This window comes from Capricornis sumatraensis, chromosome 18 (genome assembly GCF_032405125.1).
Source record: "Capricornis sumatraensis isolate serow.1 chromosome 18, serow.2, whole genome shotgun sequence".
In the NCBI taxonomy this organism is placed as follows: Eukaryota; Metazoa; Chordata; class Mammalia; order Artiodactyla; family Bovidae; genus Capricornis; species Capricornis sumatraensis.
In genome coordinates this window covers 15,032,190-15,058,084 of record NC_091086.1, presented here as the reverse complement: position 1 = coordinate 15,058,084, position 25,895 = coordinate 15,032,190, and the positions used below count along the sequence as shown (strand labels likewise).

Below are 25,895 nucleotides of genomic sequence, written 5' to 3'. Positions count from 1 at the left end.
CATTGTAGGAAAGTTCTTTTTGAAAATGACATTGCCTTACTCCATCACCAGAAAGTATTTTTTCCTCTGATAATGTGATTGATGAACAGTTCAGTTCAATTCAGTCGCTCAGTCGTGTCCGACTCTTTGCGACCCCATGGACTGCAGCACTCTAGGCCTCCCTGTCTATCACCAACTCCCGGAGCTTACTCAGACTCTTGTCCATTGAGTCAGTGGTGCCATCTAGCCATCTCATCCTCTGTCTTGATGAACAGAATCGCTTTCAAATCATGATGAATCCATGTCATTTAGATAAGGCTCTGGGGCTTCAAATGGAAAAGAGGACCAATCCCCCCAGAATCCCTCAAACACCAGGTGCCCATATATGGGCCAGACTTGCCTGGAAAGGAGAACAGAGTGATGCTGCTGGATGAATCCCCCAGGCTTCACATTCCAAAAGTGTCCTGTTAAGTGAGTCCGAGCAGTTGCTTCTGAAATCATAAATTCCAAAGACAATGAGCATTGCAATCACAAGGGGTAACAGAAGCCAAACACATTAGGAACATGTTCCTTGAGCAAATAGCGTAATTCCGGACACGCGGGAACACATGGTTTGCTTCAAACATGTTTCATTTTGTCATCGCACTGAGTCCACAGTATTTCTCTTTGGGTGCAAGAGTGATTGATTTCGCTGGAAGAATTGTTTGTAAGAACATGAAAGTTGCCAAAGCAAACACGTTGGAGGGAAGTGTGGAGAAGGGGAGTTAGAGTATTTGGAGTAGATGGGGGTTTGGGAAGTTCATGCAGAGGTGAGACAGTGCGATGTAGAACAAATACAAACATTCTGCACACTTCATCTACATAAATTATGTGCAGAAATTCACTCTGTGTAGACATTAGCTGTGCAGCTACAAGTCTCCCTAGTGTGCCTCTAGAATGTGGGCACAAAGCCAGTTTTTAAGTGAATGATTTGTAACTTTTCCTTCACATAAATTAATCTATTAATATTTAGATCATCCTGATTTTAATCTACAGAAGTCATGTAGTCACCATTAAAAAAAAGCCCTATAATCTATTTGTCTTTCACGATAAAATTCTATTACAACTTGCATTAATAAATTGTCTAAAGATATGCTGACAAAATGAATGAAAAACATTTAAGAATATTTTCTTTGATCTGTTTCTCTACCATGGGGAAAAGAAAAGAAAAATCTAAGACTCTACCTAAATAATATACAGCAACATTTATAACCATGTGAGTTGAAATGTTCCTTTTGGTCATTTGCTTTACATGTAAATTTTTTGTTAGAGATGAGAAATTTCTTAGCTCTTACCTGTCTATGGGTATTAGCTTCTAAAAGATATAAATTTGTTATAAACTACTCATGATTCTTAGATGCTTAAGTGTGCAGTAACACCACAAACTAACAGAGTTTTGTTTACTCCGTTAGCATTTTTTTCGGGTAGCAGTCCTTAGAGTGCAAAGAAAAAGCTTCTAAAAATTAGCAATAGACTATCTGAATAAATAGTCTCATTTAAAGATGATACTCTAAGAACAAAGTAAGCTAAAACTGAGAGAATAGGGACTTTTTAACAGGTTATACAGTACCAGCGTAGCTTGGTGTACAGGAAGGCTTTCGTCAGTCATGCTCAGGCAGTCTCTGCCTCCCACACGTGTCCTGCCGCCCATCTAGTACTTCATCGAAGGGCAGGAGGTCACTTGTATTAGTTATCTATTGCTATGTAACAGATTACCCCCCAAACTTAGAAGTTTAAGACAACAACATTTATTATCTCAGGGTTTCTGTGGGTCAGGAACTCTGAGCACACAACTTAACTGGATCTTCTGGCTCTGGGTCAATCATGTGGCTGCAGGCAGATCTCATGACATGACTGGGAAGGATCTGCTCACTAGCTCACTAATGTAATTTTTGGCAGGATTCAGTTCCTTGCTAATTGGTGAACTGACACCTCAGTTCCTCCAGGGCTGTTAGCTGGCAGCCTCCCTAGGTTCCTTCCCACATGGACCTCTGTGTCGAGTGGCTCCCATGTCAGCTAGCTGCATCAGAGTGAGCAAGTAAGTCAGAAAGAGAGACCAGCAAGATGGAAGACAAGGTCTCTCATACCTTGAGCATGGAAGGGACCTCTGATCACTTTTGCTGCATTCTCTTTGATGGAAACAAATCACTATGACCAGTTCACACTCAAGGGGAGGGAGTTACTTCCTTGGGAACCATGTCAGAAGCTGCCGACAATTAGGAGTATGTTTCCCTGGCATCCTAGGTCCCACTTCATATGCTGACGGTAATATTCACCGTGTGATTCCTACACCAGCAGCATCACTTGGAAAGTTGTTACAGTTGCTCACTCTCTGGCCCAAATCAGATTTACTGAATCAGAAACTCTGGGAAATGGGGCCCAGCATGCCAACAAGCTCTGCAGGTGATTCTGAGCATTATGAGATTTGAGAAGCATTGCCTTCAGAGCTGATTGGACCTTCCCAGTTTCTCTCTTACAAGACCAAGACCTCAGTCACAGGAAGATCTACCCACATCACCAGTGTACTCATGGTTACTGATGGTTTATAATGATGATGATGACTTGCAACACAAATCAAGAGCCATCTCTCAGCAGTACCTCATATGGCATGTCTAGAAGAGAGTTTTGATTTTTCATTTACCTCAGATTTAAGGTTTTCAACATAATGGAGCTCATGGACCTAACCCCACAAGCTGGTGCTTTGTAGGTTTGGGGACCAAAGAGAACTTTATCACTTGAACAAAGCTTCAAAACAGCTATTTTTTCAATAGGAAAAAATTCATCCAGTCATCTCCATGCCAGATTGTTTACGTATCTTGAGTCTCTAAGAGGTTTCTTTTTAGATTCTGCAACGGATCTTAAAAAAAAAAAAGTTTTTAGTGGCCACAAGTGTGCTTCTAAAGTATGAAATGGCTAAGAAAGCTGATTCTATGTATTAGGTCCTTCCAGTAGGAATGCAAACTCTGGAGTTGCATCATAGCCACAGAATTCTGTGGAAAATTCCCTACTCCTTTGGTCTCTATACTGTCCTCTCAAACTCATCTTGGGAGACCTCCATGATGCTGTTAAAATACAGATTCTGGGGTTAAACGATGTGGGTTCAAATCTAAACTCTGCCACTTAGTATTTGTGGCCTTAAGCACATTTTAACTTTTCCATGCCTTGAAGAATGTGGCCCTACTTTGGCAACTCTGTGGCCAAATGCTAAAGCAAAAGCCTGTGTGTCAGTCACTCAGTCATGTTCAACTCTCTGCAGCCTCATGGTTTGTAGCCTGCCAGGCTCTTCTTGTCCGTGGGATTCTCCAGGCAAGAATACTGGAGTGGGTTGCCATCTCCTCCTCCAGGGGATCTTCCAGACCCAGGTCTCCTGCAATGGCAGGTGGATTCTTTACTGTGTGAGCCACAAGGCCTAAATGACTGCTATTCCAGCCATCCTATTAACTGACTTCAATGACTTCACTAAAAGGTGCATTTAAAATGAACAGAAGGAAATGTAGCAAATACTGTAGTGCAATTTTATAATATTCTTCCATTTAAAAAATGTCTTGTTGGATCAACTCTTCGCCTTATAATTAAGAAGAACTTTAAAATACTATAATGCCCCAAAGACATATATTGCATGCTTGTTTTTCAGTTATTGATTTGTAGATGTGAAAGTATAACTTTTGTTCACTTAATACAAATCAACTTTTAGCAAGCAAGTAAATGAAAGTAGGAAGAAAAAAATCTGCTCATTTTGAATGGGAAGAGCTTTAAAAATTCTTGTACCCCAAAATGATAAGAGGTCTTCTTTCCTGTCAGGTAAATGGAGAAATGGAAACATTCATACTGTCTATGACTTTGGTCAAACCACTCAGTGGTAGTAAAAATGTCAGATACCCAGGAATAAGAATCATCATAACCCTACTGCACTAGTTGGATAGTATAGATCCATTAGTCTAAATTTTATGGTTACATCAGTTTTTTCACTGTTTTGCCTCAGTGCATGCGTGCGTGCCAAGTCAGTTCAGTCGTGTCTGACTCTTTGCACCGTATGGACTGTAGCCCAGTAGGCTCCTCTGTCCGTGGGATTCTCCAGGCAAGAATACTGGAGTGGGTTGCCATGCCCTTTTCCAGGGAATCTTCTCAACCCAGGGATTGAACGCACCTCTCTTATATCTCCTGCATTGGCAGGCAGGCGCTTTACCACTAGCACCACCTGGGAAGCCCTTTAAACCAGAGACAAAGCCAATCAACTCCAAATTATTCTACCCAGACTTTTTAATTGAATGATAGATTAGTCAGTTTATTCATCAGCTGGAAAATATTTATCAAGTGCTAATCATGTACAAGATATTAGAGGAATACAGAGAATTACAAGGTATAGGCTTTCTTTTAAGCAGCTTAAAACACAGTGGATACTTAATAGAGGACAGTGCATATGAACACATCATAAAAGCTCTTAATAGATATCTCACCAGGGTGATTCTTTGGGAGAATTGATTATCTAATGTATTAAATTTGTTAATCTAAATAGTTAATTCAACAGCCCTATGTGATTTATTGGTGATGGTGTCCTATAGAATTAATGCCAATTAAGTAGTACATTTAATAAATTCTTCAGGTTTGGAGAGACAAGTCCTTCTCTGGGAGCATGAAGACTAATGGAGCCCAGGTTCTGAAATCAGAACCTCACCCTAGCTCATCTACTTAAGGATATATGACAGTGACAGGCTGCTCAATGTTATCATGCTTTACGTCTCCCCTGTGAAAACCAGGGATGTACTTTATAGGATGGTTGTGAGAATTAAAATGAGATTATTTGCATAACATAATTAGCAAAGGACTCAGCAGAAAGTGCTCCATGCATGTTAACTATGTAGTGAGAGCATTCATGTAATAACAGTATTTGTGTGGCCTTGCTTTTCATGTAGTAGTGGTATTCTTCGAGAGGGGAAGTATCTCAGCTAGGTGTGGAGACCACAGAAGAAGAAAAGATAGTACAGGTATGGAGAATAATAGTGTGAAAAGCAGAAAGATTGTAGTGTCTGCTGAGACAGCAAGTTTGGCCCAGTTGTGAAAGATCTTGTTTATAAGGTAAACTTACTACTCCATCATGCAACCTATAAAGAATGACTTTTCATTCTTGGGCAAAGTGTGACATGATAAAGAGGTATGGGGAAAGGTAATCTGCAGCATATACTGGACAGTGGGGAGACTGGAGATAAGAAGACCAGAGGAAAAAAATTACTTAAGCGGTACAGTCACAGGGTGATAGGGGCTTGATGTCTGAGTGTGAGAGTGGAAACAGGAGGAGTGAGTCTTTGCAGAGGAAGAATTGACCAAACTGGGTAGATGAGTGGATGTGAGAATCAATGTGAAATAAAGGAAGATTATGAAAATGTTAAGCCTGGGTTAATGGGAAAATGGAGTACTCATGTTGGAAGTAAAGCAGTCAGAAAGGGAAGCCAGTTATGGAAAGAGGCTTATTTTAGAAATGTTAAAGTTGAGCCTTACTAAATCCTGGGTATGTCTAACAGTCATTAGAAAACTAGGACTAGAGCTTGGAGAAGTTGGGGATGACATCTGGTTATCCCTCGAGTAAGAGAAGGCCTGATGCAGTGGCTGTGAGTGGTACCACAGTGACCCATCAAAAGGATCCCCCGGGGCCTGGCTGACTCTCTTCACTCTTTCCAGCAGGCCCCAGGTAGTAGTCTCGCCCCTCACCCTTGTATCCCTGTCCAGCTTTTATCAAGGTGGACATTAAGAACAGGCTCTAGATGTCTGAGACATCTCTGGAATCACCCTTCTCCTTTCCTGATTCAGAAAACCATATGCCCCATAGAACTTTTCCATTTTGAAGTCAGGGTAATAGAAATATGCTGGAAGTGTTAAGTGTACAAGAATTAACCACACACTTAAGTTAAGGGATCCCTAGTCCACCCTTTCCCTGCTCTTCACCTCTGAAGTGATTCTAGTCCCTGTCAAAGAAACCTCAGATTTTGTTGACCAGACTAGGAGTATCCATTGATTACAGGCATTTGGCTGACTCCATGTGATGAGATTTTAGTGTTCAATTATCTGCTCACTGAAAACATCCGGCTTTTTATCCTGCCCTCTCATGCTGCTATTTTTTATAATTCTCTTCCCCTGTATAATATTCTTTCTTCTTCAAGGCTCATCTCAAACATTCAGTTCAATTCAGTCGCTCAGTCGTGTCTGACTCTTTGCGAGCCCATGAACTGCAGCACGCCAGGCCTCCCTGTCTATCACAAACTCCTGGAGCTTACACAAACTTATGTCCATTGAGTTGGTGATGCCATCCAACCATCTCATCCTCTGTCGTCCCTTTCTCCTCTCACCTTCAATCATTCCCAGCAGCAGGGTCCTTTCAAATGAGTCAGTTCTTCCAATCAGGTGGCCAAAGTATTGGAGTTTCAGCTTCAGCATCAGTCCTTCCAATGAATATTCTGGATTGATTTCCTTTAGGATGGACTGGTTGGATCTCCTTGCAGTCCAAGGGACTCTCAAGAGTCTTCTCCAACACCAGTTCAAAAGCATCAGTTCTTTAGCGCTCAGCTTTCTTTACAGTCCAACTCTCACATCCATTCGTGACTACTGGAAAAATGAAAGCTTTGATTAGATGAACCTTTGTTGGCAAAGTAATGTCTCTGCTTTTTAATATGCTGTCTAGGTTGGTCATAACTTTTCTTCCAAGGAGTAAGCGTCTTTTAATTTCATGACTGCAGTCACCATCTGCAGTGATTTTGGAGCCCCCCAAAATAAAGTCTGTCACTGTTTCCCCATCTATTTGCCATGAAGTGATGGCCCAGATGCCATGATCTTAGTTTTCTGAATGTAATCTCAAACATTACCTCCCCTACAAAGCCTTTCTTGATCCTCTTAGCATAGTTACTTCTTTCACTGTGATCTTACATGAATCAATCCATACTTCTATTGAAGCTTATATTTGAGTTAGTATACATGTCTTCTCCCCCAACTTCTCCAACCAGATGTGTTATTTTTTCTTTGTATCCACAGCACATCACACCATGGCTGAGACATACTGAGATGTCCACTCAATGCAAGATGGGTAAATGAATGAAAAATCAAATGTAGGTCTTTGGCTAGCCTTGATCATTTGTTTTAATTTTAATATCCATATTTTAATATTATCTTTATTTGTACTTTCTTCAATCTTTAATATATGTTATGCTTGTAATACTATATAGACCCAAGAATCTGGTAACAAATTCCCAAGTTTTGACACTTTTATAGCATTTCATAAGAAGTGGTTTTAGTTTGTTATTACTTTTTTCATGTATTTTATTATAGTTTTAAATGAAAATGTTTACATTCTTTTCAAGAAGTTTGGCTGAAATGATGCCAAGTAATATTTCTTAAGTTGCTTTATTTTTAAAATAATAAACTGTTTTCAAGTAAATCAATAAGTGAGAAAAATTTTTTGATAAAGTACTAGAGAGTTTTCTATAATAAAAGTAAATTTTTGTCAGATACTCATGACCAAGTTCTTCTGCTCAAGTCTTAGATTCTGTGTGGTCCCTTCTTGCTTCTTTAAACAGATGGGAGCCCATATATGTGAGCAGGTAGATGAATGGATGGAATAAAGAGGCCAAGCTCTCTCTCCACATATAAATCTCCAAAAATAATAGGATACATGTGTGTAAAAGTGGTAAACCACTAATAATATTTAGAACTCCACAATTCCTAGAGGAAATAAAATAATAAAGCAATAAAACAGTCAAGGGAAAGAACAAGTACCATAGTTAAAACAGTGGCATCAGGACTCAAAACTGATGTGTCTGAAATCCAGTCACTCATGATTGGGTCTGCTTATGGTGGGAATTTAAGATTGTTTCTATGTCGTGGTCCACTTACCGATAGGCAGACCAGATCTCCTGGGCGGGCTCTGCATTGAGTCCGAGCCATATTGGTGCCAACTCTTGATTATGAGGACCGAACACACTCTTCGTGTCAATAGAGATGTTTAACAACGTAACTAGTGGTAGTACTGGTTGAATCACCTTTAAACACTTTGGTAGAGGGAGTAAGAGAGTCACAGCCATGTCGCGAGTTAATAAACGTTAATGTTTCATTGGCCATAGTTCAATTATAAAACAGATAAGGTAATGAGTAGTGCTTTGCTTAAAGAGAGATTGGTAACTGCTACCCTTTGAACACTCCCTATTTTGTTTAACATACTATTTTTAAAATAAGACACACATTTCCAAGGACTTAATTTACAGCCATGCTCTAGAAATGAAACCAAATTTTTAAACCTTCGTCAGATCATATGTATGAAAATGAGTGTTTCCTTTTGAGCAGTCACCATAGGAGGTCACGTGATACCAGTGATGCTCTCACTCCCAAGGCCATTTTGAGGACTCTTTTTGTGACCGGTTTACACTAGATGATAAATCTTCAGGTACACTTTGGCTTTGCAAAAAAGCTGTTTCACCCCATGTAGTCATCTGTCTTATTCATGGTATTTAACTCTCAGTGGCATTTGGCTATTTGCAAAAATCAAATCCACCCTCGAATGAAGTTTTTCAAACAAATGGGCGGATTGTTTTAGTTTGCAAGAAATTTTCAGCATTGGGCCTATCAATCGAAAATTCAGTGTTAAATGATGTCTTTTAAACATTGCTTATAAAATATCTGTAGCAAGGACAGGGCTAAATTCATTGTTATTAATTATGAGAAACCAACCAATGAAAGCTCTTGTCATCAACAGAGCCTTCTACTAACAGGACATTGACTAAAGCATCCCTTACTTATTTTTAAACTTTTAATTGTGAAATAATTGTAGACTCAGAAGAAGTTGCCAAAATAGTACATAGAGTTCCATGTGCCCTTCTCTCAGTTCCCTCCCCTCAGTTTCCACCACTCAGTGGTGACACGTCCTGTAACTGACTGCAGTACAATATAAAAGCCAAGAAACTGACATTGCCTAGCACCATTAAGTAGCTTAGAGGTTACAAGAGGACTTAATCTTCACCAGTTTTTACATGCATTCATGTGTGTGTGTAGTTCTGTGCAATTTTATCCCATCTATAGATTCACGTAACTAAACAAACAAGGCACGGAACTCTTTCATCCCTAGAACTCCCTTCTGCTTGTGTTGCGTGTGTGCCTAGTTGTGTCCGACCCTTTGTGACCCCATGGACTGCAGCCCACCAGGCTCCTCTGTCCATGTGATTTCCCAGGCAAGAACACCAGAGTGGGTTGCCATTTCCTACTCCAGGGGATCTTCCCAACCCAGGGGTCAAATCTGTGTCTCCTACATCTCCTGCATTGCACGTGGTTTCTTTACCTCTTGAGCCACCGGGGCATCTATAGAGTCATGTAACTACCACAGCAGACAGATCACAGAACCCTTTCATCACTACAGCTCCCTCCTGCTACACTTCTGTTTATGAACCCCTTCCACCCTTTCCCCTGTCCCATGACAACCAATTTGTTTCCATAGTTTTGTCATTTCAAGAACATTATATAAATAGAATGATCTAATATATAATCTTTTGAAGTTTACTTTTTTCAGTAAGCATAACACATTTAAGATTTTTTTTTTTTTGCATCACTAATGTGTGTGTGTGTTTGTCGCTCAGTTGTGTCTGACTCTTTGCACCCCGTGGACTGTAGCTCGCCAGGCTCCTCTGTCCATGGAATTCTCCCAGCAAGAATACTGGAGTGGGCTGCCATTCCCTTTTCCAGCAGATCTTCCCAACCCTGGGATCGAACCTAGGTTTCCCACATTAAGGCAGGTTCTTTACCATCTGAGCCACCAGGGAAGCCCAATAGTTAACTCCTTTTCATTGCTGAGCAGCACTGCACTGTATGAATATCCCAGATTTTCACCCCCTGGAGGACGTTTGGGTTGTCTTCTTTTTCCCTCTCGCTATTACAGATAAGTCTGCTGTGGACATTTATGCACAGATTTTTCTGTGAACATAAATCTTCATTTTCCTGGGTAAATGCCTGGAGTATAGTTGCTGGGCTGTATGATAGGTGCGTACTTAGTTTTGTAAGTAACTGACAAACTCTTTTCCAGAGTGACTACCATTTTACAGTCACACCCGTAATGTATGAGAGATCCAGTTTCTCTGCATCCTCACTAGCAACTGGTGTCATGGTTCTTTTCAATTTTGGCTATTATAATAGGAATGTAGTGTTTTTCTTTGCCTATTTCTGGAAATTACTGATTCAATTTCTATGACTGGTACGATGAGAATTCAGTAGAAATGACTTTTTGTCTTCACAGTGCCTTCCTGAATATGAAGCTCATGGCTTATTTTATATTTATGTTAACTTTTTAGATTTAACATTATAAAAATATATGTTCTCTACTTCAACTTTACCAATATCCACTAATAAGCAATCAAAACCTCACTTTAGTCTCTTCTATCCCATCTCATAATTTATCCCATGGCACAAACATGCCCGTGCCTAAAAATGCTGTTCTTCCTGGGCAAAAAATCAGTAGTGGCTGCATTCTACTGCTTCTTTGGAGGGAAGGAGCACTAATGATGGGCTCACTGGTTGTCTCTGGTTGGTCACCCTCATGAATTCGGGAGAGAACAGTCTTTGTGGCTGGATTGCTGGGGATCCTAGGGGACAGCAGGACTGTCATAATCCTATAGGTTTGCTGTGCTTCTTTCATTCATAGGGTGCAGTTTTCTCTGTTCAAAGTTAACTGCCTTGTATGATGACCCATGGATGAGACCCAAGTATAGATGGCTAGATTAGTTGCAAAATGAACACTTTCAAACAAAATTCAAAGTGCACTTGACAGGCTGTTGCACTAAGTACTTGCATGTCTGATGGATGCATTTCTGTTCTCCCCTCAAGTTCATGCCATTCTTTGTGAAGAGGCCTAAAGTACTTCCTACTGTTGAAATGGTGAGTAGGAAACAGAATCCAATGACAAAAGCAGCTTGTGGCTTCTGCTTCCTCTACATTCACCCACAATTACATCTTGATAATGATGTAACTAACAGTTGTTGCAGGTAAACCATTTCATCTTATTTGTTTACTTATGTACTTGTAATCATAAAATTACCTCTGCTGGTTGATAATGATGTATTTTGGAGGAGGAGGGGTAGAGCTGGGAGGGATGTTTGTTTTTAATTTAATGTTGCTTGTTTTCAATTTGGGAGTAAGTTAAAGCTTTCCAGTGTCTGCCCTTCTTGATCTATATAAATTGACTTACCACTTAAATTGTCTTATAAATAGGAGTTTTAGCAGATGAACCTCAAAAATACATTGATGAGTAATAGAAGCCAAACAAAAAGCTATATACAAACTATAATTCCATTTATCTGAAGTTCAACATTTAAAAACAATCTGTGGTGATAGAAATGAGAATAGTGGTTGGGGGGGGTGGTATTGACTGGAAAGGAGCATGGAAGAATCTTCTGGGGTGTTTAAAATGTTCAATAACTTGATCTAAGTAGTGGTTACACAGTTTACCAAGTTGTATGCTTAGGAGTTGAGTACTTCAGTTGCTGTTATATAATTAAAACTTAAATTAGCAATTGAAATGAAAAAGTAAGAGGTTTGATGATTTAAAATCACAGACCAGAATCAGTTTTGGCTTCTCACTTCTATGCTTCCAGGATTTAAAATTTTGCAAATTATAATTTTCCCCATTGTAAGTGAACCACTTTGCTTGTCTCTTTTCATTTGCTCTGCCCCTCCCAGCTTCTTAACAAGTTAGATTTTTGTTGCAATGTCATGCATATTGTAACTGTTAAATTAAAATATTATGAAGCAGGGCGTGGAAGCAATAAAAATTTATTAAGATCACTTTAGACCTTTAAAAATTCCTTTCATTCACATGACATCCTTCATTCCTTTTTTTGAAGTTTGGGTCCAAGGAATTTTGCATGCTGTGGGTTGACATTTAGTTAATAGCATCTTTTGCTGAGGTTCCACTTTTCTAAATTAACAAGATCAAGAACAGTGACCTGATGATATTTCTTTGTATACCTGGCACTTTTCCAAAAAGAAGGATTAAGGTAACAAAAAGGGGGTAGTGGGGAAAAGAGAGAAAAAGGAAGGAAGAAAAGGAAAAAACTCAACCCTTCTCAATCTACTTTATTCTAGGGCAAAATGTGTTTCAAATTTTTTAAAATATCAGGTATTACCCTCTCACCAAGAAAATGAACAAATAACCCTACACACATATACAAAATCTGTAGTTGAAATGTGTCTGCTATTTCACATTTCTATCACTTGTTCCTAATACCTTGTGTCTTGGTACCTTCTTACTAAGCCATGAAAAAGCTAAAATCTGCATATAAACCTGGGGGCGGGGGTGGCTAGAATGTGTAACTTGCTTGAGGAATTGAACCAAGTCAAGTTTAGGTTCCTAAGGCATATATGAAGCGTTTGTCTCTGAGTCCTGTCTGACTCTGCGAGCCCACAGCTGGGGACACTCCCCTGTGCGTGTAATTCTCCAGGCCAGAATACTGGAGTGGGTAGCCTTTCCCTTCTCCAGGGGATCTTCCCAACCCAGGGATTGAACCCGGGTCTCCTGCATTGCCTTTGCGGACAGATTCTTTACCGTCTGAGCCACGAGGGAAGTCCTAAGGCTTATCTTGGGATGTGCCAATACGGAAGGAAAAAGGCCGAAGTGTACAGTAAGAATCTGGCTAGGCACATAATACACGTTTATTTAAAAGCCTGGTAAGAGAAGGTACCAATAATTACATGTGTGAAGAACTCCTGTAACAGCGTCCCATGCTAGCATAGTAGATCAAGAGGGCACCTGAGACTCCCATTCCCAGAATCCTGACTTGGAAAATTCATGTTTTAACAGAAAGGAAAAGAGTGACCTATACAGAGGCAGTGTGAAAATTCCCGAGGATGGAGGGGAAAATCTGGAGCCTGCCATATGCTAAAGGGTGCTTTTCCAGTAGGCTGCCCTCAACTTCTCTGCCCCGCTGCATGCCCTACCGCAGTTGTGTGGGCCCCCAGCCTGGGCAGACTGAGGGGCGAGCGGTGCGCGGGAAAGGCAGGCCAGCAGCAGGTGGGAAGGTGGCGGACTTCTGTCTCCGGGAAGGAAATGGACTGAGATGAAAGGGCGGAAAGCAGTGGCGCTCAGGGCTTGTGTCTGCGGGATCCCGACCTTCTCGAAATCGCCCCGGGCTCCTCTAATTAGAGAAGGGATGCAGGGTGGGCGTTAGTTCCCAAACGTTTTAATCGAGCCTCTTTTCAATGGCCAGGGATAAATGTTGCCACTGTTACTCTGTGCTGAATGGGTCGCGAAGACCCCCGCCCGGCCCCCAGCGTGGCCATTCAGGGCTCTTTTCACAACCTCTAAGCGTTTCAGTCCCCGGGCCTAGCGACACTCCAGAGCGCTCCTAATTAGTCTAATTAGAAAGGTGGATTGATAGATGGGAAGAAGACAAGAGTTGAGTTCGGAAGATGCGCAATGCTGCCAATTTCGGCTGGGTAGCTGCTTATTCTCTCCAGAAAGAAAAGGCCGAAAAGAAGGAGGCTGGAGCCGGAGCCAGCCAGCCTGCCCTGCAGAGGCTGGGCTCCCGCGGGATCCGCGAGCTGGGCGGTCGCTGACCCCGCGCTTCCCTCGCTCTGCCGGAGCAGACAGCGGGCACCTCCGGCTTCTCACAGCCTTTGCGGAGAGAAGCTGGAAGGAAGGGCCGAGGCCGAGAGCCGCACGGCCTCGCGCCCCGGCCTGGAGCCTCTCCGGCCCGCTGCGCCCCGCCGCCGCCCCTTCCTCCCGCGGAAAGCGGTGCAGAGGCGCGGCCTGGGCGGCCGGCGGGCCGGGCAGCGGGGACTTCGGGGGTCACGACCGGAAGGTCGGTGCGGGGCCTCTGCGTCCCGCCGCGCCACGTGGCCACTCCCCGCGCCCTCCCGCCCCGGGCCTCGCGGGCTGTCCGAGCTGTGTTTCGTCTCAATAAAGCCGAAACCCCAAGAAGGAAAGAGCTTTGGTTTGAGAAGGAGGCTTAACTGCGTGCGGCCGTACGCTGGGTGCGTGCGAGGTTCCTTCGCCCTGCTCCGCGAGCAGGCCCCTCAGCCGCGCCGCCCGGCGGCCGCGCGCTCCGGGTTGTCGCGCGCAGAGCGGCAGGGCCCCGCGCATTCCTGCGCCCGCCGTGGCCCGGAGCAGCGCGGGTGGCTTCAAGAACACTGAACCTTTAATTGGGCCATAAATCAGACAGGGGAGTGCGGTGGAGTTTGTGCAGGTGTAAAAACAGAGGGGAAAGCCTGGGCTGAGCAGCCAAAGCGCCCGGGCAGGTCAGAACCTCGAGCAAACTAACATCTTGATAAGTCCGCTGACAACAAAATAAACAGTGGAGAGGGCCGGGGGAGGCGGGGAGCGCGGTTGCCCGCGGCCCGCGCGCAGCAGCACAGCGGCCGTCTGCTGGGAGAAGGCAGGCCTCTTCTGGGTTTGTGTTTGGGGCTCTTTTTCGGGGCAGGGGGGTTCTTAGGGAGGAAGGAGAAGCAAAATTATCTCCCTTTTCACCCTCTCGCTTTCAGCATCGCGTTCTGTTGGACAGAGAGCCCAGGACTGTCAGGCGGCGAAGGGTTAGGAAGTGCGCGCAGCCTCGCCGACCCCTGCCCAGTCCGAGAGCCGGAGCTGTTGTCGATCGAGGGCCCGGCCGTTGCGCCCCGGGCGCGCGGGCCTCGCAGAGTCGCGACGAGTCCCTGCGCCTCCTCCCAGACGCGGCGCCACCGAGAGACAGACCACCGGCTCCCGCTTCATTTCAGGGGCTGACGAGGGGAAAACACTGCTGCGCCCCTGGCCGAAGGAGGTAAACCCAAGTAGCAAGGGCGATCAAAAATTAATTTGGTGCACTGTTCGGGAGCAGCTCCCCGTCAAAACTCTACGGAGACGTTGGCACAAGCGGCAAACGGATTCACAGACAAAGGAAAACAATACAAGTCTCGTTAGATCATTTTTCTGGACATTATTTAAGGTCTGAAAGGGACCAAATCGTTTCAAAATGTTGCCAGTAAAAATTATCCTATGTGGAATGCAACTAATCCTTTTAGGTTCCTGTCAACTGTTTCCACAAAAGGAATCCGATTTTTCAAATCAAAGATCCAAAAGTCTTTGGGGAGAGATTTATTACATGCCAGAGCTTTAGTTACAGAATAGAGTTACAATAACAACTCGCACCCACCAACTCCCCAAAATAAGGGATCCCGTCCCACACAGTTCTAATGACGTGTGGGGGATGGTTTGCTGGAGTCCTGCTAAATATGCAGATGGGAGGAGAGTGGGGGAAGGGGGAGGAAGGCAGAGAAATATTAAATTCCTTAAATAGACCAACAGAACACAGCGCCTCAACATCTTATTTTTGTTCTCTGTACCCCCGGTTCCTTTTGAAGAGGAAAACAAGACCCAAACTTGGTGACCTGCCCCCCCAGTTTAGAACTTTAAGGTGAGCTTAATGCTTGAGTCCTGAAAAACTCTTCCGAACCCTCTCTGAGTTTGCATATTAGTGTGTCTACAGTGTCTGCAAGTGGAAAATATTTAAAAATGAGAAAAGAATACAAGAAAATATTTTTTCTTTAAAATTTTTAAAAATTTATTTTTAAGTTTTTCTTTGATTTGGAATACAGTGTTTAAGAACAAGAAAAATGTGCCCCAGGGCTTTTCACTGTGCCTCTGTATATGAGTCTTTCCACAAACGCATGTGAACAGAAATGCATTCCCTGTAGGTCACAGCCTCAGTTCACCGTAGTATGAGCATTTTGTGATAAGCCTCCGCCTCCTTTTCAGTTCTTCACTGATTAGAACTGGTGGCTAGGGATAAGACTGATGGGTGAATGACTGGTAAAAAGCCTTAAAAACTTGAGAAGAAACTCAAATTCCTAGTTCTCTGAGTGGAGGAGTTTAGTGCCTCCATACCATATAGGCACCAGGCTCTTTTAGGTGCTTTGTGAATGAACTGCCACACCAGAAAGATAGTTTCAAGAAGCAACTTCAGTTTAGTTTACAATTGAGTTTGGGGGTTTTTTGTTTGTTTGTTTGTTTTATGGTTCTGTTAAGTGGAGAAGTGAAAAAAGATCTTCCTAGCCTTCCCTCCACCCCATTGTTTGCTGCTGAAATGGCTCGTTCCTCTTGCTGCCTGAGTTTCTGTTATTAGAGGCAACTTGGTGGTGGGAATTCTTGCATTTGTTCCCTGTATTTAAATTGGGAATAAAGGGATTTGCATTGTAGCAGGTGCTCAATAAATACTGCAGACTAATCCCACTTTTCAAAGCTTAGAGGTTAAAGAGATGATCAGTAGGTAAATAATTAGAGAAAAGAAATAGAACAAGAGACTAGAAGAGGGATTTAAAACACCATCACTTTGTTTATTTTAGAAGGGAGGAGAAAGTTATCTGTCCAAATATACATCTGACTGAGGTAAGAGAAAACACAATGCCACCTCTTTTTTCCTCATTTCTAGTAAGGGTTAAATAACAATTTATTTCATAGATAGGGTGGGAATGTTGAAGAAAGATGAGCTTTACATGAGGCCAAAAGTTTCTCTTAACTAATTTAAGGATTTGGGTATACTCCAAAGTTTAGAGGTTTTTCATTTCCTGGAAGAATATGGATGTGGGAATGAAGCCACAAAAGAATCATCAGTCTATATATGTGTGTAGGTTTTATGTTTTCCAAAATATTTTCATATAAATTGGCTTATTGATTCTCAAAACCCATCACCACACTCCCTCCCCCCAAATATAAATGAGTGTGAAGAAAACTGATCTAATATTTATTTTTAACTGAGTCTTATTTCTTCTGTTGCAATCTCTGGAGGGTTTTTTTGGTTTGTGGTTTTCCCCCCTCATTTAACAGAATACAGTCTTGTCACAGTCATTTTCATATATATGAAACTCTGCATAAAAAATAGAAATCAAAAACCAAATTATTGTTCATTCATAATAATCCTTCATTATTGACTTGTCAGAAAATGCTTCACACCGTTTATTGCTGAAAATATCAGCCTTTTAGTTATATTAAAGGAAATTCCTAAGCTAGTGCTGAAAGAAGCTTCTGCTCTCTGCCATAATTATTATCTGCTCCCCCTTTCTTTGCCAGTCTGTTATTGATCAGAGTTGCAATTAAGAGACACTCCGTAGTTTGTATCTGTCTCCCTCTGGGACAGACAGACCCCAGCAAGGCCCATGGCCTCAGATCCATCCTTTCCTGGTGCTCCAGGGACTTGCTGGACCTATGGATGCATTACATAGAATTCTGCCTAATGGACCAGATAGATTCTCCTTAACGGTAGCATCTTACATAAAGGGAAACATCCTATCTTGAAAAATAGAGACACTCTCACTTTAAGATTAGAAAATTATCTTTCCAGACTTAACTTCAAATTCAGAATTAGAATTTTCCACATTCCCGAAGATTCTGATTTCAATACACTGCATTTCTTCCTGAAATGGGGTTTTGTTGTCTTTTACAACTTAGAATTTAGAAGGGGAAAAAAGTATTTGCAAAAACACTTTCTCTGATGGATACATGTGTATGTTTGGCTGAGTCCTTTTGCTGTTCACCTGACACTATCAATACATTGTTAATTGGCTATACCCCAATACAAAATAAAACGCTTAAAGAAATGATGTATGTATGTGTATATGTGTGTGTGTGTATTTCTATAGGAAAACACTCAGGCTAATCTAGTGAATCCAGACTTGGCATTTCCTTGGTTACCCATTTAAAGATGGAAGCATTAAATATAGTGTGCTTTAAAACAAAAAAACAAAGACACTTTTTCTCTGGAAAATCAGTGTTATCTTGCATTAAGCACTGTTTCTTGAAAAACTCAGCACAAACACTTTCCTTCCTAGTCTGCAGCTCACAGTTAGACAAAATCCCCACACTGGCTCCAGCCTGGGTGGCCTCATAAGGGACAAGGAGTGGCTCCAGGGCCTGCCTGGAGGAGGCTGGGCTTCAGTGAAGCTTCTAGTGGTGACCGGCAAGGATAAGCTGGTCACATCCAGGGAAAGATGTAATTCCAGCAGGTGGTCTGGAATTCCCTCCCCACTCCCCACCCCCCCCACCTCCAAGGCATTTCAGGGAGACTGGTGGCCAGGAAGTTTGGAGCTTGAGGTAGGATTGCCCCTCAAGAGACTCCAGTGCCTTGCGTTCACTTCGAGGGAGCTAAAAGAACCCATTCAACACCTGATATGCAGCTGTTCAAAGACAGTAAAATCGCTGAGAGGGTGCAGGGTGGGCATAGTCTCCGGGGGAAAAAAAAAAAAAAAGACTTGCTTTCTTACTAAATGTTGAGTCAGTTGATATGACTCTTGACATGCTCATTTCTGCATGAAAAGGATGAGACCCTAAGTCTGGTTAAAAAGACCTACTGAACAGTTTAGCAAAAAAAAGTTCTGCCAGTTTGGTAGATTTTAAGCATTAAAAATGCTTAAAGTACCAGCATTTTAAGCAAGAAAAGCTGAGGAAATGGACAAATAGTACAGCAGTGAAAAAGATAAGTCATCTGTGTGTGTGTTGTGTGATGTTTTAAAGAAGATTGCTGATGTGAAGAAAAAAAGTGATGCTAGGGAAAAAATATACAGAACTAGGTGGAGGAAGCTGATATTCCTGAATAATTGACTTTCAATTCCAAATGCATCCAAATGGGCTGGGTATCTCTGGGAAGCCCTGAGTACAGGTGGCAGGGAGGAGAACCTAGCAAAAACAAAAATAAAAAATGTATAAAAAATGAATGAGTCTTCTACACAGCGACCTCTAAGGCAATTGCCCTACCAGGGTGGACCTTTAATCAATCACAATGATGGTAACATGGTGGCAGTGTGATGTATTGGAAATAAAATGAGATTTAAATGCTGACATCTCAGTAGCTGTGACCTTGGGCAAGTCATATCATTTAAGCCTTTATACCTTTATTTGTAAAGTGGGGTCAATAACAGTTATTGTCCTATTTCACAGTGTGGTTGAAAGAAATATTAGTGAAAGTCCTTTGAAAAGTTAATGTGTGCTGTGGGTAGTAACTGGAATAGACAGGAAAGGGGTTCTGGGGTACTGGTAACATCTGCTTGACTTGAAGCTGGTTACACAGGGGTGCTCATTTAAAAGTTAAACTAGCTCAAAACAGTTTTTAAATTTACGATTTAATGCTAAGGACAAGGAAAATTAGAAATAAGAAGCTTACATTTTTTATCCTCACTTCTCTTCCTTATCAGACCCAGAGACTGGGGACTCAAAATGGGGGTTCAATGATAAGAATCAGTTGTTTCCTATGTGTTTTTTTTTGCTTGTTATTGAATAGTATTTTCCTGGTATAGAAGCAGGAGCGAACCAGGAAGTTTCCTACACACCAGAGGAGCCAACAGTAAAAAGAAAGGAACCCAAAACTGTTCACATTAAAGGAGAGATGTGATTAGAGAGGTGTGACATGCAAAGAAATTATCTGAAAAATGAATTCAGTTGGGAAAGTATAAGACTGAAAGAGCCCTGAGCAGCTGGTCATGATCAGATTCTCCATCTTTCTGTCAAATGTAACTGTATCTGAGTTGGCAGGGTATTTATTGCTAAAGTCGAAGGGCCAGATTTTACACTAAACATATTTACACGTTTACATTCGTGGCCCTATAAACACTCCACGTTTCACTGGCTGTGACATCAAACACATTTACCAACAAAAAGCATATGCCTAATTACAAAATCATAGGGGGAAAGGGAGGCAAGTGGCAGCTGATGGGCAATGAGCATGCATTCCTGTGTGTGTATATGTGTGACCCAACTGTAACACTAGGAAACCAGTAAAGACAAGAATGGATACTGACAACACCGGGCCCACTTCACTTGTCCTCTGCTCCCCAGGACTATCCTTGTCTGGTTCCGTTCTAAAGGGGGAAGGGGACCCCTGGCATTCCAATTAGTCCCAGGTTACACCCCGATCCCCTTGGAGGAATCCAGAGAAACCAAGGTGCTTCCTGGGCAGATTTCTGACTTGGACGGAGTTTGATGCTGATTGGCCTTTAACTGGCCCCCAAATGACTTCTCAGTCCATAATAAAAACAGGTGTGAGCAAAATGTGTAGCCAGCAGAGAATTTCTCAACAAAAACTAGAGTTCTTAATTCCTGGCTTGAGATAGTAACATCAGATCCCTACCCATCAATAGCAGTTGTAATAACACTGTTAGCTGCTCCAAGCTTGGTCCTCGGTCAAGCACGGAAATCAGAAGCACCAGAGCTAGAGAGGAAAACAAAACAGGCACAACCGCTGGCCTCAGACAGCCTTTAATAAATGACACGGGCTGGTATTCCATCAAAATAATCACCTTCCATCAGAATAACCACCTCTCCCAGTGTTCTCAGAGGACAGGCGAGAGGAAGAAATGGTGGATTTAAACAAAAAAACCTGTGAACGGCAGAAACCTCCAGCCCCCTTCGGATGGGTTTTTACTACATACGCTGTAAGAAGTGTGATAACAAATATATCCCAAACTCCAATTTCATCAGCAGAAAGTTTGGGCAGGAATAGGCCACTGGGTAGGGGCAGCGAAGGAGAGATGTGCAAACAAGATGCCTTAGTAAAGCATGAAGAAAGTCCTCCTGATTTTTTTCCCTTCCCCTCCTCAGTTTCTTTTCTAAGAGGAAGGGAAGGGCCTCTTAAATTCACAGGATGAGGATGGAGAGGAAACACACTGTTGAGCAGAAGCGCTAGCTTCTTATTTTAAAGAAATAAAATAATTACCCAATAGAGAAAAAAAAAAAAGAAATCAACCAAGAAATGATCTAAGGTCATGACACCATGTGTGATACAAGGAACAATTCAGTCCATAAGGGCTTCATTACCCCCGCAATAGATAACATTTGGCTAAATCTAGCTGCAGATTAAATCTCCGCAGCATAACAGAGTCCTGAATGGAGAGGCTCCTTTTTGTGTGGTCCTTCTCCGGGAGCTGCCTGAACCATTAGCCCCAATATATCCCTCTCTCTATTAACTGCAATTCCCTCCCGACTGCGCTTCGGTCATTTGTCTCCAGGCTCTACGGGGGCGTTTGATGAGCAGAGAAACAAGGAGAAGGGGAGAAAAGCCTCGGGTTAATGAGTTGTAGCAAATCCACACTTTGTAGTCGGGAGGAGGAGAGCTGGTGTCCAATGTTTGTCCAACTGGTTTATTTTTCGAGACCCAGCCTATTGAGGAAGGCTTGTTCAAGCCGGTTTCGTCCTTACAAACACACAAACATCCTTCTGTTTGCCTTCAAAGAAAAGGGGACCAGAGCTGGATTTGCATGCGAATGAGGAGCCTCGGGAGGAGACGTCCTGGCCCATCAAAGGCCGCGGTAGCCGGGTGGCCTTTGTTCCAGCACCTGCTCGCCCCCGCGGCCTGACGGGGCGCGCCCGGAGCTCCTGGCTCACCGGGCCCACTGCCCGTGGTTCACTCCTCGCCTGCCCCGCGGCCCTCGCCTGGCGGCCCGCGGCCCACCCCTCGCCTGTCCCCGCGGCCTTCGCTTGCCCATAGGTCGGCCAGCCGTCGGCCAGGCCCGCGGAGCCAGCAGAGCCGACGGGGGAACCCCAAACCCGGCGGTAGTGGAGGAGCTGCACTCGCACGACGCAAAACTCGAGACTGAGGCAGGCGGGTCGGCTTCACCTTTTCTCAGGATTCGGGACTCAAGACGCACTTGCGGGGGAAGCGGGACCCCGGCTCCCGGTCCCGAACCGAGGACCGCGCTGGATCGCCCAGGCTTTCTTGCGGTTCTCTTAAAAGCACTGACAGCCTGGGAAGCGGAGCGCGTTCCTGCACTTTTTTAAAGATGCGGAAATTTGGATAGAGAAAGATTAGCGGGGACTCCCAGGTTCAGGATATCCAAGCATCACGCAAATAGTGAGACACACGATTTTTATTTTCGCGCGCTCTCCCTAATTACTTTCAGATAAAAATTCAGATCTATGCGTTACAGAAGGCTTCGAGGCCCGCCAGCAGTGCTTGTGCGGTTTGGGCTCCTCCTTCTAAAGCCTGTCCACCCAGGGTGCCAGTGACATCCGGACCTTCCGGGTTCCAATGTCTCCTCTTCCTTAGGTGGGCTAGGGTAAAAGTAACTTTTCAAAAAAAAACTTTGGTCTAACGAATTACAACTTGTATCTAGGCATCAGTTATAAACTTGGGGGGGGGTGACTGTTTACTTTAGCCTCTTATTTTCCCTCTTTCAAATATTTCATAGGGTAAAAAACGCAGAACTTAATTTTGAGGCTATGAGGGTCAGTTTTTTTCCCTCCCCAAAAAGGGAGGGAAGGACAGGGCATCAAAGAGTGAATGGCACTGCAAAACAGTGGCCTACAATGTGGCCTTTGTTAACTTGCTAGTTTACATCGCCAGCTCTTCAGATATATACCTGTCCAGATATTTGAAAAAAGTTAATTCACTGATATTAAGCACAAAAATTACTATGCCTTCATTTTGTCTGAACCCCACATTACTACCAAAACTAGTCTCATCTTTTTAAAGAACTATAAACTACCTGCAATAACTAGTTAAGGAAAATAAAGTTTGAAAAAAGACATCCTAGATCACCTAAATTTTTAAAATATAAGTAAACACCTGATGCATTTCATTCTTTAAAGAGTATAGTATCTGAAAATTAAAGATATTCTTTACAAACTCTAAGTTATTCATTTCAACTAGAATTTTGAAATTAACACTGCCTTTTAGAATAAAAACTTCTTTATGCAACTACTGGAATTCTGTCAAAGAAAATAGCTTTAAATACTAGAGCTTTCAAATACAATTTAATCTATGTATTTTCTTGTTTGATTAAAGCTATTTAACTGATGAGCTCTATTAAATTTTTCTAATAAATTTTTAATTCAAAAGTCACAGATTTGTTTGTTACTTACTCCCATTAAAACATAACCTTATGTTGCAGAGTTTTTACAGATTTATAGGAATTTGTGCTCAGAAGTGAGTGAAAATTAAATGGAGTGGAAAGCTCCAAAATAAAATTTAAAGTTCTATAAAATTATCTTTGAGAACTGTGGCTTTTAAGTATCCTCAGTGCTCTTCAAAATGGAATCAAATAAGATTTGGAAATGTATACCAAAGAAACTTTTATTTGTAGTCATTTAAAAATAATTTCTGATCTCCTGCAATGGTTTTGACAGCATAAATAAAAAATCATGGCATGATGTTCTTGTTAAGCTGTCTCTGAAAATATTACTTTTCTCTTCTATAACGGGTTCCTACTTAGCCCACAAGGAAAGTTTTTTTAACAGAAAAGAAAATAAACTAAGAAGGGGATGACTAAAGTCGATTCTTTTGGAGAATTTTCTTTGAAAATTAAGTATTTATTTCTGAAAAAGTGTAAAAATCTTACATTAGAATAGTACAATAATTGCCAGTCAAAATTTACAATACTCCTTGTAAAGAATACGCAGTAAGTACAAAATAAAAATTCCACATGTCTATTATGATACAAAACACAGGTTAAAATAAGAAATGATAATTTTGACTTTTTTCCTTGTGTAAACATGTTAATCATTTTTTCCTTTTCATGAAAAAGCACACCAAATGTCCTCAAATAAAAACATTGCTTCTCTGGCATTCTTCGGGACCTTTACTATTTTTGCATTACTCTTCTGTTGAACATTATTGGTCTTTTATTTTTAACGCCTGGACCTGAGACTCTCTAGACCTCAAAAAGGCTTAGATTTTTAAAAAATGTTCCCAAAGTCAAGGAAGCCCCTTGTGCCTAGACAGAGCGGATCTCCACCAGCACCCTCTTCCTCCCCACCCCAGGTTGGGGGGCTGCAGCATAGGGCGACTTTGCATAAATAGAGGGACCTGCAGAGTCGAAAAGAGCGCCCGAGAAGTTGCCAAACACAGTCTCGTCTGAGAATCCCAAGAGGCGAAATGGGGGCGCGAGGTCGGGAGGGGCCGCGCCGGGAGGAGGGAACAAAACACAAAACCACCCAGATGAAAATAGGAGCCATGATTCCTACCTTCTCTTTCTCGAGCGCGCTAACATAGCGTTATTAACAATTTGAGATCCTAGCAGTAAAGTTCTCGACACTGGACAGGGCAGTCCCTTGGTGCAGAGTCCCCAGGGCGGCCGACGAGGAGACGGAGGAGGCGGCGGCGGCGGCGGCGGCCACGAGCGAGCGGGTGAGCGCGGCGGCCGGACCCACGGCCGCCTGAGCCGCACAGCCGCCGCCGCCGCCGTCGCTACCGCCGGTCCCGAGCGCGGACGGCGTCCCGGGAGACGGGGAGGGCGAGGCCTGCACGGCCACGGCGGCCTGCGCGGCGGCGGCGGCGGCGGCCGGGCCCAGACTGCCCCCGATGATGCTCTCGATGGAGAAGGGCGAGCGCGCCAGCGCCGAGGCGCCCGGGCCGCCCGCCTTGGCCGCCGAGGCCTGCAGGGGGCCGGGCAGGGCGGCGCCGAGCGGGTGCGGCCGGTAGCCGAAGGCGGTCCGGGCCAGCTCGGCGGCCGCGCCGTGGCGGCGGCGGCGGCGGCGGCGGCGGCGGCGGGGGGGGCGGCGGCGGCGAGTGCGGGTGGAAGGCGGCAGCGGCAGCGGCCGCGGCGGCGAAGAGGGCCGAGGGCGGCGCGTAAGGCGGCAGCTGCAGGCCGTAGCCGCAGCCGTAGGGGCCGTAGCCGTAGGCGTGCGGGGGCGGCGGGGGCGCGGGCGGGAAGAGCGCGGCGGCTGCGGCCGCCGCGGCCGGGTCCCCTGCCCCCCCCGCGCCCCCCGCGCCGCGCAGCAGCAGCGACTCGGCGGCGGCGGCGTTGGGCGGGAGCAGCGGCTGCCGCTTGAAGCGCTTCCTCCGGCGCAGGAAGCTGCCGTTGTCGAACATGTCGGCGGACTCGGGGTCGAGCGTCCAGTAGTTGCCTTTGCCGGGGTTGCCGGGCTCGCGGGGGATCTTGACGAAGCAGTCGTTGAGCGAGAGGTTGTGGCGGATGCTGTTCTGCCAGGCGGGGAACTTCTCCCGGTAGTACGGGAAACGGCCGCTGATGAACTCGCAGATCTCGCTCAGCGTCAGCCGCTTCTTGGGGCTCTGCAGGATGGCCATGGTGATGAGCGCGATGTACGAGTAGGGCGGCTTCACCAGCGGGTTCTTGGCGCCGCCGCCCGCGCCCACGCCGCCGCCGCCCGCGCCCGCGCCGCTGCCGCCACCAGCCCCGGCCCCCGCCCCCGGGGCTGGACCCGGGGGCGCCGGGGAGCCCCCCGTCCGCGGAGCCAGCAGGATGTCATCGTCGTCGTCCTCCTCCTCCAGGTCCTCCAGCTCGTCTTCCCCGGCGTACGAGCGCCGCCGCCGCCTCCGCCGCGCGGGGACAGCCAGGCGGTGCCCGCCGCCGCCGCCCTCGTCGTCGTCCTCCTCTTCCTCGTCGTCTTCGTCCTCGCCCTCCCCCACCACGTCGATGTCTGTCTCCTCGGCGAGGCCGGAGGCATCGGACATCTCCGTGCTCAGGGTCATAGCTGTGGCGCGGCGGCGGCGGCGAGGCGGCCCATAGGGGCGCCGGGCTCCGGGTTCCCGCCGCACCCCAGCCCAGGTCCCGGGTGGCGGGCCCGGCCCGGGGGCGCCACGCTGGGCGGGGTGGGGGAGGCGGGGGGGACGGTGCTCCGCGGCCGCGGGAGCTGCGGCGCTGGGGCTGCGCGGCAGCCGCCGAGGCTCGCGCTGCGACTTTGTAACTCCTGCGCCGCCGCCGCGGTCCCGCGATCTCCGCGCTGGTTTAGTTAGGCGCGCACCCCGCCTGGGCGGGGGACTTGACCTTCCTCTCTCCACCAGCAGCCCCTCGCCGCGTCCGTCGAGGAGGGGGTGGCGGGGTACCGAGCGAACAAGTCAATAGTGGCGGGCGCCCGGGAGGATGCGAGACGGTGGAGAGTCTAGGGACAGAGCTCGGCGAAGAGAGGGCTGAGTCCAGGAGAGGGCGGACCTTTCCCCGGC

The 25,895-nt window shown here is 44.9% G+C and overlaps 1 protein-coding gene across 1 annotated transcript; it reads right to left on the bottom strand.

Moving 5' to 3' along the window:
- Nucleotides 1-23,989: 23,989 nt before the first annotated feature.
- Nucleotides 23,990-25,424, bottom strand: FOXD1 (forkhead box D1). Its single transcript, XM_068990752.1, is given in 2 exon segments — nucleotides 23,990-24,475; nucleotides 24,477-25,424. Coding segments are annotated over 2 exon segments (1,434 nt in total).
- Nucleotides 25,425-25,895: the final 471 nt, after the last annotated feature.